Source organism: Colletotrichum phormii (assembly GCF_030913505.1).
Source record: "Colletotrichum phormii strain CBS 102054 chromosome Unknown BDP81scaffold_16, whole genome shotgun sequence".
NCBI classification, from domain to species: Eukaryota; Fungi; Ascomycota; class Sordariomycetes; order Glomerellales; family Glomerellaceae; genus Colletotrichum; species Colletotrichum phormii.
In genome coordinates, this window is record NW_026851458.1 from 1173603 (window position 1) to 1189517 (window position 15915).

Here is a 15915-nt window from a genome sequence, read left to right on the forward strand (position 1 = left end):
GGCGTGATGCCCTGGGCCCCCCTATGCAATGCTATGTGACAGATGCTAAACGCCAGAAAAACGCCATCACCAAATCCTCTTCGCGACCATTTCGTACCGTTGAACTCCGTTATAGTCGCCTTCTTGTGGTCTTTCCGGTTTCTGAGCCCTTCCCTTGCCTCCCTTTAACCCTTCCTTGTCATCAGCGTGAATCCACCTCCGCCGGTCGTCCGTGACCTCGATCTGACCATAACCGCCAACTCTCTTCCCAGTAGCATCGTAGACCTCGCGCTCCTCCTGACCAGTTGCCACCATGTGCTCCCTACGCTTCATCTTGGCATACCTGGTCCGGGAATATCGCAGCAGAACCATGCCTAGCAGCAGCTTGATGATCAGAAGGACCAAGAAAGCGATGAAGAAGACGACAATCATGGTCACTGCCGCAATCACGTCGTCGCTGGTCCAGGTCCACCATGCCCTGCTCTGGACGCTTGGCTCCCCGTAAGGGTAGCCATAAACGGCTCGACCTAAAGCGTCCCGAAGTAAGGTATCGAGACGGTCAAGTGCCGCCACCATGGCAGGCGACGATGGTGTCGCAGACTCGACAGAGAGTGAAGTCTGGGTGGACTCTGCGATGGGCGTAGCTATTCGCGTTGAGAGGAACATGTGGTATGTTTGGACAGAGGCCCGGATGAACAAGCATGAGAGTGGAATGACGGCCAGACCCAGTCGTCTCGTTAGTGAAGGCGAAACAAATGCCTACAGAGATTGTTAGCTTTCAACAATAAGGAAAGTGTGCTTGGAGGTTGCCCACATTAGTGTAATAGTCCTTGCACAGGATGTCGAGGATGCGGCTGTAAAATGTCGGCTTGATGTTGTTGAACTTGTTCACGTAGGCGTGTTTGATTGTGTCGACTAGCATCTCACTGCCAATGACAATGAGAAAGGGGGACAGCACCTCGCCTGACCAAACCCAGGATGGAAGAATCGTGAAACTGAACGGTAGGATCGAAGGGCTGTGAAGAGGCATAGGACCGGATCCTCCAAGATCGCTGTTCTCAGACCCTGCTCCAGGTACAGAGAGCCCACCGACCTCCACAATGTTGCGCATGCCGATGATGAACAGCATAATCCAGAGTTGGAAACGCTCCACAATGTCTGCACAAGTCAGCTGGAATAAGTTGTCCTTTTCAAATCTCTTGAAAACCGTGCTCTTGATCTCAACGAATTGGTTGGAGATCATGAGAGTCAGCAGAGCATTCGAATAAGAATTGACAGCCACGTTGAGCGTAATGACTTGGTAGTATAGCGCCACAGAATGGATGACGTTGTAAACCAGCGCAAGTCCAAACATGCCCAACGGCAAGAGCACCTTGGAACGACCGGAGCTATTTCTCGATAATGTTTCGGAGCTGAAAAGGCACTCAAAGATGTCTTGACCAAGGGCTGAGAGAAGGCGATCCCCGACCTAGCTGGATTAGCGAAAACTCTTGTAAGACGAGGGAGTGACTCACCTCAAGGACGTTGTAGATGACATAGAGCTTAATGCCGTCCTGAGCTCGAATGAAGTGATACATTCGACTGGCGTCCAACTTCATGAGGAAGAGCGAGCTGAAAAGTATGACAGCACCTTGCAGGAGATCGGCTTTATGGAAGGAAGACAGGTTGGAGGGGATCGATTTCGTCCTACGATGTCGATGCACTCTAGAGGCCGAAGGGTGTGGAGGGTGATGACTGGATGGTCCATTCATCTTATGAGTGATGTGGCCATTCCCATTCAACCTGACCTCATGTTCAGCTACCCCATTGCCGTTCGCCTTCGCATCCAAGTCGACGTGGACGGCTGGGATGTTGTCAGGGAACCTCATGTCCGTGGCTGGAGCAGATGATCTCCGCCCCGGCGGCCGACTCTGACTCCTGTCGCGGCTGATAAGTTGATCGTTGTCACCCTTTTGAGCGGACAGCGCACTTCTTGCCCTGGGTCTTCTCGCTCTGGCCCATACCCTACCCAATCCGTACCAAACGAAGCCAACCATAAACCGTGCCTCCTTGATGGCCATGTAACCCCACCACCTGAACAATACTCCGAGGGCGATGGTAAACCTCATGGGTAGAATCGTAAAGTTGTAGAGCCAGGCGTCGAGACAAGCCAGAGCTCCGAAATAGAGCGTTCTCTCCAGAAATGTTGGCAGTAGTAGAACATTTTTGAGTCTTTCCCACTTGACGACGTAGGACTCGTAAGGTATATCGTTCGTGTGCGAGTGGTGTATGTATAGAGGGCTCGGTCGTTGGGCTGCTAATTCCAACTGAAGGTGGGTGGGTATAGACATAGGCGGGAGGGGTATCGAGGGAGGGAGGGGCGACGGCGGGAAAGGATCATTTCGCTGTGACTTTGTTGGCGGCGGTACTTGAATCTGTGGTGGTGGTTGTTTGTTCTGACTTGTTGGCTGAGGGTTTATTGCGTTGAAGTGGCTGGTGGCATCAAGATTGAGAGGCGGTGGCCTGGCAACAGCGTAGAAGGAATTTCGGCGGGGCGAAGTGGTTTGTGACTGTGATTGTCGTCGATTAGTCGGGGGAGTCGAGAGCGTTCTGCCCGAGACAGGTCGCCTTGGCTCGTCTTGGTATCGAGACCTGTTACCGCCGTCCGTCACAGGTCCGTTTGGTCGCAGAGAGTCGGGTTGACTGAGTATCGACTGTCGAATTGCTTCGAGCTCGTCGGCGAGAGGAGAGCGCGCGGGCAGCTCTTGTCCTTGACCGCCGGGGGCTTGGTCGGGAACGACTGCGACAGGGAGAGCTTCGGGGGCGGTGAGTTGTTGTATCCCTGCGACAGATAATCTCCTAACATTATCGTGGCTTTGATTCTTCTTCATGGATGCGGAGCTCGATCCGGCCCTGGCCCTCGACTTTGGTGCCACGTCGTCCTTTTTCTCAGCCTCCTTCTTCTCAGCAGCGGTCGCAGGCTCGGAGGTTGACGAGGAGTTGGACGAGTCCTGCTTCTCGGGCTTGCTATGCATGGATGAGGTATCGGAAGACTGTTCTTCGTCGGAGTGGCCACCGGGAATGGTAGGGAGAGTCGACGTAGGGGGTGCGCTTGCAGACACATTTGGGAATGGAGGGAGAGGTATGTGCGACACTTTAATATCGTTCTTGGCACTCAGAATGCCATCGTCGTGTGTCGTGTTCTCGGGAACGAATGGGGGCATAGGCGGGAATGCCTCGACCGGCTCCGCCGGTGAGAAGACGGGGCGTGCAGAAGTCTCGTCATGGTTATCATCGTCGGCCCCTCGATCATCGTGGTGTTCGCTCGCCGCCATTCCCAAGCCCTTCACTGTCTTTGATGGATGGGTAGTATCGCCGCCATTCGCACACCGAGGCTGCAATTATCGTGGAACGGAAAGGACTCTTCAGATTGGAGAATGGAACGAAATGCGCCAGGATTTGCTGGGCAAGTTTTGCGATAGGATTCGGCACAATGAGTGGTTCAAGCAATTAGGCTTGCAGTCTGCAGTTCTTCAGGTCGCGTTGGGGGGGGGGGATGTTGCCGAGCGGGCGATCTCCAGGAACGGCTGGATTAGTGGCCGGACAGGGAAACCTGGCGGCACAGCAGCGGCAGAAGACAATGAGACCGCTGTGGGGACGCTAACAATTTGGATCTCTGGACGCAGTGGACCATTGCCACTGGACTCGGGACGGGGGAGGCAGCGTGGCAGTGACGTACTGAGCCGGGACGTGCGCTCACTGCCGATTTGCGGTGAGCCGTCGAGGTGAGAGGTGTGACTAAGCCGTGAGTGGTGAGCGTGTTCACCGACGTATCAGTAAGGTACCGTAATATTCTCTTGGTTCCTCAAAATACCCCATGTTTACCATATGGACGTTCGGTGAAGTTACCTGAACATAAACAGAAACCATTTAACTATCTGTACGATGTTGAACCAACCCAGAATTGACCAGTGAATAGATCATTGGTATTATGTCCCTCCACTAGAACATGAAAACGACCTTCATCTCGGGTTATCTCTTGAATGAACTCTTCCCATGGCATGAATGTGACGGAGTGTGCTTGCTAGTTTCTACACCTAGTTGATAAAGAGTCAAGGTACCTGTTAAAGCAGGTAGGTTGCGATATTCAGGTTTAACCCCGGACGTTGCAGATATCGAGGAAGTGCAAGGTAAGAGAAAAAGACTGAGTCTATGCAGGACGTTCCAGTTCCACCACCTTATTTCCGCTACTGCCGCTGGTCAAATTGCCGCTTCGGAACCGCACCGCCCAACTCCTCAGACCTGAGACTCTTCAGACTACGAATAACACACAGTAGAAGCACGATGGAGAACACTCGGCTTATGTCCAGGTAAAAACCGAGGCACCGCAGCTCGGCGAAGTGGGGGCTGGAGCACCGGCACCGGTGCCCGAAAGAGTTTGTGTTTTCATCAGGGTGCCCATTTTGTCTCATCGAGAGGGGGGGGCACAGCGTCCGAGTTACCAGTCGAATCTCCCCTTTGATGGATCGCAACGGATCTCGGCCTACCCGGAACTACGAATAGAGGTACGAATAGAGGGCCGGCCTTGGCGAGTAGTCTCCGTCGAGAGATCCAGTTGCTTGGGTTGCTTGGTAATTCCTCACGTCAACGGCCCCAACTTATCTAAACCCCCCGGCGCTGAACATCCGTGGGCCCCTCCAAAGGTCAATGACGCCCCTCCCACGTCCTGCTTGAGCTTCAGACTCTTTAAGGTCGCTGGGGCCCTGCTCTTCGTCCGACCCTGCTATTTTGGTTCTCCTGTTCTCTGTGTTATCGTCTTCTTACAACCTTCAACTCTTTACAGTAAAAAACCAACAGTCAAAATGGCATCTAACCCTCCTGGACAATGCTGCACCGTCGGTGTCAAGCACGAGTAAGACATACCCAATACCTTTAGCAGCAACATAAAAGAATATGACAAGCTGCCCCGCCACACTTTCCCCCTCCCCCCACTATCTCAAAGCTTGATTGAGTGAATCCTGCATCCGTCACCGAGAACCCGTTCCAAAGTTCCTTACATCAGTCTTATGGCAAGTCTGTCGGCCGATGTGATACGCCAAATCTCTCGATTACTCAACACAAGTGTTCTCGCTAACCACGTTCCAATCAACATAGAGGCACCCCTCAGGGCAAGAAGATCACCGTCGCCGGCAAGTATGAGGGCTACCTCGCCGAGGCTCCCGCCGATAAGGCGCACAAGAACACCGGCCTCCTCTACGTTGCCGACGTCTTTGGCATCTGGAACAACTCCCAGCTGCTCGCCGACCAGTTCGCCGCCAATGGCTACACCACCTTGATTGTCGACCTCTTCAACAAGGACCAGTTGTCTGTCCCCATGCCTGAGGGCTTGGATGTCATGAAGTGGCTCAGCGAGGGCAGCGATGGCAAGAACCCCCATACCAAGGAGGCCGTCGACCCCATTATTGTCGATACCCTCAAGTACATGCAGACCGAGCTCGGTCTCACCAACATTGGTGGTCTCGGCTACTGCTTCGGCGCCAAGGTATGTTCTCTCTCTCTCTCTCTCTCTCCCCCCCCTCTAGGTTATATAGAGCCCCCGCGAGCGCCAGTCCCTAACATGATCCTTTCACAGTACGTTGTCCGCCACTACAAGGACGGCATCAAGGTCGGCTTCTCCGCCCACCCCAGCTTCGTCGAAGAGGAGGAGCTCGCCGCCATCACCGGCCCCTTCTCCATCGCCGCCGCCGAAACCGACAGCATTTTCCCCGCTGAGAAGCGTCACAAGTCCGAGGAGATTCTGCAAAAGACCGGCCTGGCCTACCAGATCAACCTCTACTCTGGCGTCGAGCACGGCTTTGCTGTCCGTTGCGACTTGAGCAAGAAGGTTCAAAAATACGCCAAGGAGCAGGCCTTTTACCAAGCTGTTGCCTGGTTCGACGAGCACCTTGTTTGACTAGATGACGGATGCGGGGGAGAAGCCAAGTTATGAACGATGGGTGCTGCAGCTGATATCAGAACTGCGCGCGGGTTTAGGAATACCAATTGATTATTGCGCGACACAACTCTTTCCACGGTCTACGCTCGATAGTTGCAGTGAACTGGATGTGTCTTTTCTTCTGAATGTGCTTGATAAACGCTGCGCCAAACTCACTTGATCAAGTCACGCTTGATAAAGTCGGCACATCGCTCTGCCACCATGTAAGTCGGCGCCACGGTGTGGGCACTCCGTCACCTTTGGGAAAACGCTCGCATCCGCAATCCGCAGGTTTCTGAACCCGTGGACCTTCAAATCTTGCCCGACTACACCATTATTCTCTACGGTCCCCATGCGGCACGTTGAAGTCGCGTGGTAGATGTTGAACAAACGCTCCCTGATGTAGGCGTCAATCTGCTCGTCCGTCACATCCCGCCATCCACCTTCGACCGTGCCGGCCTTGACTCCGGGGGCGAGATGCCAGGTAGCGTTGAAAGGATACTCCGTCTTGCGGAAGCGCTCTACAAAGTTCATCGAAAACCGGGCGGCCTTGCGCGCCGCGGCCCAGTCGCGGGGGTCTGTGATGTAGTGATGGAACACTTTCGGGTGCGCCAGAGGATCTGAGGAGGCGAGCTCGATTCTGCCCCTGGAAAATGGTTGTACTAGCGTTGTCTGAAATGCGCAGTATCCCTTGCCCTTCTCATAGTCGTACGAAGCATTGGTGAACAGGAGCTCAATATCAGGCACGTTCTCAGGTTTCAGGGCATCCGTGTTGTCGTGCTTCTCATCAATGTCGTTGCCGTGATGGCTCACAGTCATCGTGGTCTCATCAATAGTGCTTGTGTGGGACCAAGCGCACAATCTGGTACCAGAAGTCACCAACAAGCCAGTTTTGAAAAGAAGGAAGAGGATGAAATGCCAAATGCCAATGAGGGGACTGAATAGCCGGAGATATGAATCGACGAGGCGGGTGCGGAATGCGATGCCGAAGGTTATGTGGTCTTGAAGATCAGCCCCGACTCCTGGCATATCTCGTACAAGTGAGATATTGTGTTTTGCAAGATGCTCCTTTGGCCCTATACCGCTGTGTAAAGTTAGCGAGGATTGAATGTTTTGGGGGATGATGTGACGAAATCGTACCTCAGCATAAGAAGCTGCGGTGTGAAGTGGGTGCCACAACAGATGATGACCTCTCTTTTAGCCTTTACGAAGCATTGCCTGGCAGGACTCTTGTCAAGATGATCCAAGATGTAAACGCCCGTCGCCTCTGTCCCATCTTCATTCGTCTGAACCTTCGTGGCTACAACACCAGTACAGAGTGTGAGTCTGCCTTCACGCTCATGAACCGTCGACTTTGGGAGGTAAGCTGCCAATGAGGAATGACGGTAGCCAAACTTGTCTATCATGACGTCGGTCGTGAAGAGGCCTATTGCCGGGGCATTTGGGTTGTTGCCGTCATCTTCTACCGGGAGGTTCATGTCGCCTGCTGCTTTTTGAATGCTGTCAAGACACAGGTCAGCAGCAAAGACTTGGGCAAAATGGTCATCGCCACGTACGTACTATTTATTGGTCTATCGGGAAGTTCATGGGATTCTGTCGCAGGTAGAGAGGACCTATTCAAGTTGAGCGTCTCCGGATGGGTATAAAGGGAAAATGACTATCATTACCTTCATGGCCGCGATAGGGAGCGTCGGGATGGCAAGCAGCGTTCTCAATCTTCTTAAAGTATGGCTCGCACTTGTCCCAGCTCCATTCATCATTACCAAGCGCAGCCCACTGGTTGTAGTTACCCGGCGCGCCGCGTGTGAGCATCAGGCCGTTGACTCTGGTGGCACCACCAAGTGCCTGAGTATTGAAAGTTCGGGTCTTGCATCCGGTCCACTGCTCGTGAGGCTCAGACTAAAATGTGTCAATCTGAGGGCCTTTGCCGTCGCTCGCATTCCCAATAATGGGAATACGGTCAAGCCAGTTGTCCTTGACCTTGCCTTTACAAATGACAAGGACACTGGTGCTCGGGTCTTCGCTGAGTCGGGAGGCGATGGCACATGCTGCAGTGCCACATGCGTGATGTCAGCATTGGGGTATTCATCATCTGTGGTCGGCGATACTTACCGCCTACAATAACGAAGTCGAAAGTTTTGTCGTCGACATCAACTGCTTTCCGCTCCGGATAAGGGCGAGAAAATGGCCAGGCCATGGTTGCCGGGTAGAGTGAAGCTCGATGTGATGATTCGTAACACGACCTGAATTGCCCTCACAAGCAAGACAACTCACTCAAATTATCTGCTGAATTTATCTAGTCCAAGCAGTGCCTAGGAGGTGATGTTGGATGAGGGGTTCTCATGTCGTCAAGAGTAAGTAAGCATCATGCTGGGCGGGAAGGATCATCATTCGACTTGTAGCCGTACACTGGTCTTACACAAAAGATCAATTACAATCTACAGAAACGCCAGTGAGTGCGACCCCTCCAACGGGGAAGAGGGAAAACAAGCACTGCAACCGGGGCATGGCTCGTCATTTTCATGCCTTCCATTTCTCGTCCTTTGCAGGTTTGCACCGACCTGTGTGGTTCGAACGACGGCCCGCTCCTAGCCCCCCGGTGAAGGAAGGCGCAAGACGGGCGGGAGCTCATGAACTTAGCCACGCTGTTCGCCTCTTTCTGAACGTCCAGTCTGCATTGGAGTACACTGCACTGCCCCTAAAATGGACGACATTCGACCTTCATCAGGCGATGATTTCCCCCTCCCGCACCGTCGGCCATCTTCCACGTCAACATACATCGCATCGCCTTGCCTTACATCTGCATCGCCATCAACAATGGCGGAACCACTCGGCCACCACTGTCCACGGAATCCCGTTGCCGCTGCCTGTTGCAAAGCAAAGTACCGCAATATAAGCCACGAGCTAGCGACTGATAGGGCTATTGGGCAAGACATGGGGGCCATGCTGACACAGGGGGGGTTGGCTGGCAATGGGGCCCGTACGGAGAACGGAGTGTAAGCAGGCAGGCAACAAACGATTCCATGACTGGAGATGGCTGGTGAGACGAGCTGAAGCTGGCAAGCTGCCACTGGAGCGAACACTCGCTTGTTGACTGGATGAGACCTAGACACTGGCCTGGTCGCACATCCCATGGGCATCCCACCTGCACTCTCCGCCTGTTTCCTGGTCGCGACTGTGCCGCCATCGCGCGCTAGCTCAACGTGCAGCCTCGTCTGTCGTCTGTCTCGTCAAGATTCTTTTTCGACTTCGATTCGACACACGTCACGGCTCTCTTCTGCCGCGTCTCTTCTCCTCAGCCGAACCCGCTTCTCTGCTACAAACTCGGGTTGCCTCATGCCACCCATGGCTTCTTTCATTTTGATCAAATCCGCCCCCATTGCCGACACAGACCTCTCTTGAGTACGCTTCGATACCACCCATAATCGAAAGAACCAAACCCCGACAACGCTCAGCTGTGCTACTCCGAATAGCCAACCCGCAAGGCTCGGCAAACGACGGCAAATAGAAGCCCAAAACGAACCCATTGGACCGAGACAATGGCCATGGAGGGCATGAGCGAAGCAAAGTTCGACGAGACTCTTGACCAGATCAACCAAAACATCAACGACGACGACAAAGAATTGTTTGTCGCCATTGTTGCTCTTGTCATCTCCATTGTCGCCTTGCTTGCATCCCTCCTGCAAGTCGCACAACAATACTTCGCCTCTGCCGCTGGCTATTCAAGTTGTGGCAGCAAAGTGATAGGGAAATGGTCCGAATCCAAGCAGCGCAAAATCAAGTTCACCGAGTTCCGATTCGAGGTTCTCTTCGAAGCTCCCGTTATTTTCCTATGCCCTCCAACGAATAAGAAGGGCCCGGTCAAAGGCGAGTCCATCATATTCATCGACGGCTCGGAAAAAAGCTTGCTGGACAGCCGGTCAGAACTTCAAGACGAAAAGGGTGTTTCCGACAACAAGGAGATCGCGAAACAGTCGGTCCACACGGCTGACAATGAGCGGGCTTCGTGGGTGGCGCTCCTCTCCGCCCTGCAGGAAATGGAACATAAATCTAGGGAATGGCAAGAAAGACAGTACACCGATGTAGTCTACGGGAAGCCACCAAAAGGATCTGACCAGCTCGAGAATCCGGAAAACGTCGCCAATGTCCTCAAAGAAGTCAGCGAAAAGTATACTCTGACGGTCGCCATTCAGAAGAAACGTAGGAGCTGGGATACAATGCCGTCCAACGTCAAGAAGCCTTACGCCACAACGACGTGGTGCCATATGGTCGAAATGCTAGCTATGCTCGGCGTTTATTGGGTCGAGTTCAACAGGACCAACGATAGATACCGCGCAGAGGGTAATGGCTATACTATCACGGGGGAGAAAGTCAGTGATCTTGGCATCATGTTCACGTTCCAGGTTTATGGACGCAGTCGATTCGAGAACAACCGTGTCATACCCGTGGACGAGACCAAAGAGCTTTGCTTTGGCTTTCTCCCAACTATCTACCGGGCAACATCGGACAATCGACGTCTAAAGTTCCCCAACGATGAGCCTCGCGACTTGTCGACCTTGAACTTTGCTAGTAACCACGAAATCGCCGAAACTCTAGTCTTGATCGGCTGCAACACCAACACCGTCAATTATTTTTCCTCCACGTCCACGGCCAGGGTTGGGCATTTGTTTCCTGGTAAGCTCAAACCGTACCGCACCAACTACTGTCCAGTGCTAAACCTTTTTGGTAGTCGCTTTCGAGATAGTAGGCATGTTGGGACGTACACTTCACATCGAGAAAAGCGCGTTTCGTCTACTGCCCAATCCTACCCACTATCGCTGGGACACGAAGAACTTCTCCCTGACCAGGCTGCTGGAGGCGTACACCATGCAAATGAACAAGCTCAAGTCGGATCAGCCGAATCCTAGCCTAGTGGGCCGAGCAATTAGGAGGAACATCCGTAAGATCAATGGGCTGATCAAGAAGCACGCGGCCACCTCTGGCAATTGGCCAAGCCTGCCCCTCATGGATGCTCTACACGAGGCTCTCAACGATACCGATGAGATTCTGACGGCAAGGGCGAAAGTATCTCGACCAACAGCGCCTCCACGGGTTGACTCGATGATGACTGGAAAGCCCTCGGTTTTTGAGCCAAATTCTGAAGGGGCAATTGAGAGCGCACGACGTGAGATGGTTCAAGATGTGTTACGCAGTCATATCCAGGAGGTCTTGGGAGGTTTCAACGAGAAGCCGGAAACGACAGCTCAAAAACCTCCCGGTGACGCCGCATCGATAGAAAACAGAGTAAGAAGTCAGCTTCGATTCGAGGATATCGACGCTGCACCGCCAGAACTCAAGCAGGAGAAACTCATGGAGGTCTATTTCCGCTTGGTGCGGAGAAAGGTCATCGAAGTGTCTCGAGAGTCGTCAGACAGGCGCGAACAGCCTATTGTGGGTTTCGGCGGTCTCAAGAAACGGAACCAAACCAACTTCAGTACACGGACCGTTGAGACGATAGACGACGAAGAACCAATATCGCTACACGAGTTGGGCGAGGAAGACGTTACCCACGAGGACATCTGGTGCACGCTTATTTTCCGGATGATTTGTTGGCTCATGCTACACGATTTTCACAAGAAAGACATCCAGGTATCAAAGAGCGAACTGTTGGGCAGCCGACTACCAGTCTACATCTCCTAGTCGGAGACTACGACGACGGAACCCCACCGTCATCTCAAGCATTTACAGGCATTTTGGGAAGCAAAATTGCATTAATAGGATATGGGGTTGGATGAATTATGAGTATGAAAGCGAGTAGCGTGGACGTGTCCCCAAGAGGCCCTGATGGGTGCTGGACATGAAACAATTTCGGTATTCAAGGTAGCTTACGAATGATGGCAATGACGTTCAAACAGTTTTATTCAAAGGATTAAAAATCTACAATATGAGAGGGGAAGTTCTAGGCCCGTACTTCTAGACGAGAAGTGCTGGCAGTGGCCACGCTTATTCCTGCCACCGTCTCACCACCTGCGATGCGATTGATCTCATGTCCAAGGTCTGGGACAGCGGTCTGGAAGGGTTGGTCTGGACAGAGCCAGCCAATGGGCCTAGGGGATTCCTGGAGAGGCAACCCGAGGTCCGGGAACGAAGATGGAGCCAGATTGAGGGATGCGGAGCCCGTCACTGGTTCGTCACCGAGGCTCCGACCGACCTTTTTGCGACTCCGGAACTCTGTAATAGCACGGTACGGAATACTCCATAATGCCCAGCGGCCCAGAAGGTTCCCAAGCTGCAAAGTGGTTGCAGTCTTCACATTCCTCGGACCTCTGGGCAGTGCTCCTGGGACCGGGACGCGAGAGCGCGCTAGGCCGGATCGGGGCGGACGGCGGCAAACAAGGGGAGAGGGCATGGGTTCGGCGTGAGCGGACTCGCGGAGAGGCCTGCGAGAGGGAGAGCCTGTATCCGTGAAGGAGCAGAGTACACCGAGGTCTTGGGGAGACGATAGCCGGTCTTGCTGACGAATCGTGAACTCGTCTGAGGACTCTCTGGTGTCCTTTGGGTCGACTTACTAGCCGAGAGAGGCGTGTGATGAGTGTATGCGATGGGTATCGGGGCCGAATACTGATACGAATGCTGACAATACAGTAGAGCGCCTTGACACTGTAGGGGCTCTTGATGTCACGTAGTGGAACTCGCAGTCCGCCAGAACGACTTCATCGACGTGTTCCGTAATTAGCTACTTCATATTGGAAAGCAGTGCTACTTGCGATGCTTCGGCTTTCCTGGGCGCACGCGTAAGGTGAGGAGGCTCTGCACTTAGGTATTCGAGAGGGTGCGCGGGGAAGGGCATTTGACTTTATCGGTGCATATTCAAGACAGAAGCAGACGGATGAGGCCAGTAGTTTGATGCAGGCCGCAACTCACCACGGCTGTTGGTCTCTTTAGACGCCGGTTAGTGTGATGTCGTCCAATGCCTCGCAGCGCAGAAAATGCACCTGTGCGGCGGCTCTCAGGGCTGGTTACGAGCCAACGAGCCTTGTGCACCAGTGTGATGTTTGCTGAATATTTCATCCATGGATGGTAGACATGGCTCAGACAATGGCTGTTGGTCCGTATGTGGCTTGTTGCTGGCGTCTCTCTTCTCTCCGTTCCCGAGGCGTGCATGTTGGCTACTTTTGCAACGGAATGTCTTGGGCGTTGGTCCCTTGAATGAGAAGAAAATGTGCCTGTAGTGAGAGCACTACCTGCTTGAAGCACTTTTCGGGGTTGGGGGTCCAACAATTGCATTCTCGAAACTGGATCGCGGTGTGGAGGGCGGTATGAGACGAGACACTGCTTCACGGGTGACGGGTAACGCGTTCGCGGGGATCTGTATTCGTACTGTGAGTCTGTGATAACTGTGCAGTGAGAGTGCGTGAGTGCTAATTAGGTAGACGCGATCAGCCCTTCCCATGATCCCCGTGTCCCCTTGGCGTGAGATCAGCGGGGGATGGGCAGGCGAAGCAGTTTAGGACTTTGGGTAGGCAACCAGCCCTGCGCCGCGGTTGCAGCGTGCCAAAGTTGACGCGACAGTTGGACGAGTCTATCCGTACGGATGATGGCGTGAATGTCACTGGGGGACCTGGACCCGTGACCGTGACTGGCGACTGTCAGAATGTGACTGGGGGGAAATGGGTTGCAGGGAAGGGAGGGGAACCAGGGCCAGCCGCCAGCGGACCGAGGGGCTGGGTTTGGCATGGTCTTGAGTTCGGCCGGCGACGGTCATGACAAGGGGAACAATTCATGGTGACTACTGACGGGGGAAAGAGTCTTGTTGTTGTTGGAATGAAGATTGATCATTGTACATCCGTCTTTTGCCGCCGCTGCGTCGAGGACAGCCGGCAAAAGGAGTTGAGAGTCAAGACAACGGAATTCCAGCCATTTTGCCGATGGCGTACAAACAAGGAACCTGAGAGAGGAGACAAAGGCGGTAGCTGCATGGGTAAGCGTGAGGTAAGAAAGCAGACAAGCCATGGGCGCAGCAGCAGTCAAAAGCCAAGAACAACAAGACCAACAAGGCTGCTGGGGATGCCGTGGATATCAATTGTCAAGAGCGGCAATATCTCTAGCAGTGACTTCCAACAATGTGCTGCTCAACGACAGAAGGAACCATTCGTACGGAGTAGATGTGTGGATGGATGACAAACGATCTGTTGCGGCGCCGAGTACCTTGCACGCTTGAAACACCGGGTCGGATACCTCCACAGCTATCAGGGGCAAGGGGGCCCCGCCGAATGGAATCAGAAGGGGATCCACCAATGACTGCAGTCACTCGATCGTCACTGCAGACTCAGCACACCTCAGACTCTCAGAGGAAGGCGCAGAGCCTAGAGGCACGCGAGGAAAGCGCAAGGAAGTCCGCCTGCCTGAGTTGCTGAGGTCGAACGAATCTGGAAAGAAAGCACGGGCCCCAGGATCCCACTTTCCCTACCTAACATCGACCTGGAGTGCACGTGTTGCTTCTCCACTTTGCCATCGTGGCAGGCAGGAGACGTGGACGTCCAAGGTGTAAGAGTTTACCTTACCTTAGTGTTGGTAATCCAAATATTCGTGTCAATAGAATCCAGAAGAAACAAGCAAGCCAGAGACTATGAAGCAGTATCAAAGACACACCGCAACCCCTTTTCAGTGTTGGCTGGTGATTATACATGGACAAGGTCAGGCAAGTATGAAACCCTGGGTTGCTCGCTGTAGCCGCTCCCGAACCAACACACCGACCAAGTGGCCCAGTGACGCTCGTCGTCCTGAGAGAGTGGAGGCCACTAAAGGAGCCTGGAAGCAAGGAGCGACTGAAGCATGTATCTTTCCGGCCAAGTCTGTACTGCGATATACTTCTGGCTGGATGCGAGCAGCGAGCGGACCACAAACCACCTCTGCAAAAAAATAAAAAATAATAATAATTTGTTTTTATTTCTTTTCCTTGCTGCCACTCCGAGATCTCATCTCATCTTGTCGCTTGAGCGTTGTCCACCAGCCTGATCCACTTTCCATGCTTGAGAGTCAAGACTCGAGATCCATACGACTCAATCGAGTCTGCACTCGTCAAGTCGAGATTCTCAACAACATTTAACCCTTGTTCTATTCTCTCGTCTACACAGTCCATCACCAAAGCTTGCGCTCAAGTCTCAAAGAAGAGGAGGGGGGCGCTTCGATATTATCTACCTTGGTTATGACAAAGACGCAAACAAGCCCGGACCCAAGCCCGATCCAAACGAGAAAGTAAGAAAGGAGAGTACGTCTTTTCTCTCTCTTGTTAGGTAGGTATCCCATGCCGCTTTCACTACCTCGCTATTGGAAGCCAACCTTATTCCCCGCAGCTTGGAAACCTTCCATACCTATTCTCTCTCTTTGACACTCGACATTCTTCCATGCCCGGCAATTTAATCGTACAATAGAAAAAAAGACCCTCCGTCATTCCTTCCTATCACCATTTACCGCTCCCGAGGTACTTTGCGTTTCTAGATTCTCAGGTTCAGGGTAGGTAGCGACGGGAGTAATTATTCCTCGATATTACATATTGCCTAGCTACTTACCTTACGTATCGGCCGCCGACAGTCGTCTCACCGCGTTATTAACCGACGCCTGCTTTTCGGCTTGCCTTGCATTGCCCCCGTCTTCCCTTCCACTGCGGCATTGCTTCTGCGCTTCAGATCCGTTGCGGTGTGAGCCGCGGGCTTCTCCTGTGCCGTGCACTCACTCCTGCCTTACCTTACTCAAGGCCTCCTAAGGTACTTTAAGTAGGTACCTTGCAATAGGTGCTTTGTCGGCGGTTCTGCAAGTACCTGACGGGAGGTACCTTTCCTTCAGGGGTGCCCATCCACCCAGGCAGTAAAAACCTGGAACGAACCTCCCCGTACTGTTTCTCCTTCGCTGTATGAATACCTACTCGGTACTGAGGTACCTTCCAAATCCATCGCCTCTCAACTGAGGAGGACCGCACCGCCCCTACGAGTCGCTCTTTCCGC

The 15915-nt window shown here is 53.2% G+C and overlaps 6 protein-coding genes across 6 annotated transcripts; 2 read left to right on the forward strand and 4 right to left on the reverse strand.

Moving 5' to 3' along the window:
• Positions 1-66: 66 nt before the first annotated feature.
• Positions 67-3293, reverse strand: BDP81DRAFT_452067 (eukaryotic membrane protein family; the record flags this gene model as incomplete). Its single annotated transcript, XM_060592709.1, has 3 exons — positions 67-738; positions 794-1447; positions 1494-3293. The coding sequence occupies 3 exons, from the start codon at positions 3291-3293 to the stop codon at positions 67-69; spliced, it is 3126 nt and encodes a 1041-aa protein (XP_060442766.1).
• A 1527-nt stretch (positions 3294-4820) lies between these two features.
• On the forward strand, positions 4821-5911 carry BDP81DRAFT_325745 (dienelactone hydrolase; the record flags this gene model as incomplete). Its single annotated transcript, XM_060585003.1, has 3 exons — positions 4821-4870; positions 5113-5500; positions 5591-5911. 3 exons carry the CDS (start codon positions 4821-4823, stop codon positions 5909-5911), a joined length of 759 nt encoding a protein of 252 aa, XP_060442767.1.
• A 207-nt stretch (positions 5912-6118) lies between these two features.
• On the reverse strand, positions 6119-8129 carry BDP81DRAFT_452069 (choline dehydrogenase; the record flags this gene model as incomplete). The annotated part of the gene is made up of 6 exons (XM_060592710.1): positions 6119-7016; positions 7073-7432; positions 7489-7525; positions 7600-7831; positions 7913-7980; positions 8045-8129. 6 exons carry the CDS (start codon positions 8127-8129, stop codon positions 6119-6121), a joined length of 1680 nt encoding a protein of 559 aa, XP_060442768.1.
• A 229-nt stretch (positions 8130-8358) lies between these two features.
• BDP81DRAFT_66382 (uncharacterized protein) lies at positions 8359-9272 on the reverse strand. The gene has a single exon (XM_060596125.1). The coding sequence runs from the start codon at positions 9070-9072 to the stop codon at positions 8569-8571; it is 504 nt and encodes a 167-aa protein (XP_060442769.1). The 5' UTR covers positions 9073-9272; the 3' UTR covers positions 8359-8568.
• A 199-nt stretch (positions 9273-9471) lies between these two features.
• BDP81DRAFT_452070 (uncharacterized protein) lies at positions 9472-11611 on the forward strand (the record flags this gene model as incomplete). Its single annotated transcript, XM_060592711.1, has 2 exons — positions 9472-10606; positions 10662-11611. 2 exons carry the CDS (start codon positions 9472-9474, stop codon positions 11609-11611), a joined length of 2085 nt encoding a protein of 694 aa, XP_060442770.1.
• Positions 11612-11699: 88 nt separating this feature from the next.
• BDP81DRAFT_66389 (uncharacterized protein) lies at positions 11700-12472 on the reverse strand. The gene has a single exon (XM_060596126.1). It carries the CDS (start codon positions 12318-12320, stop codon positions 11871-11873), a length of 450 nt encoding a protein of 149 aa, XP_060442771.1. The 5' UTR covers positions 12321-12472; the 3' UTR covers positions 11700-11870.
• Positions 12473-15915: the final 3443 nt, after the last annotated feature.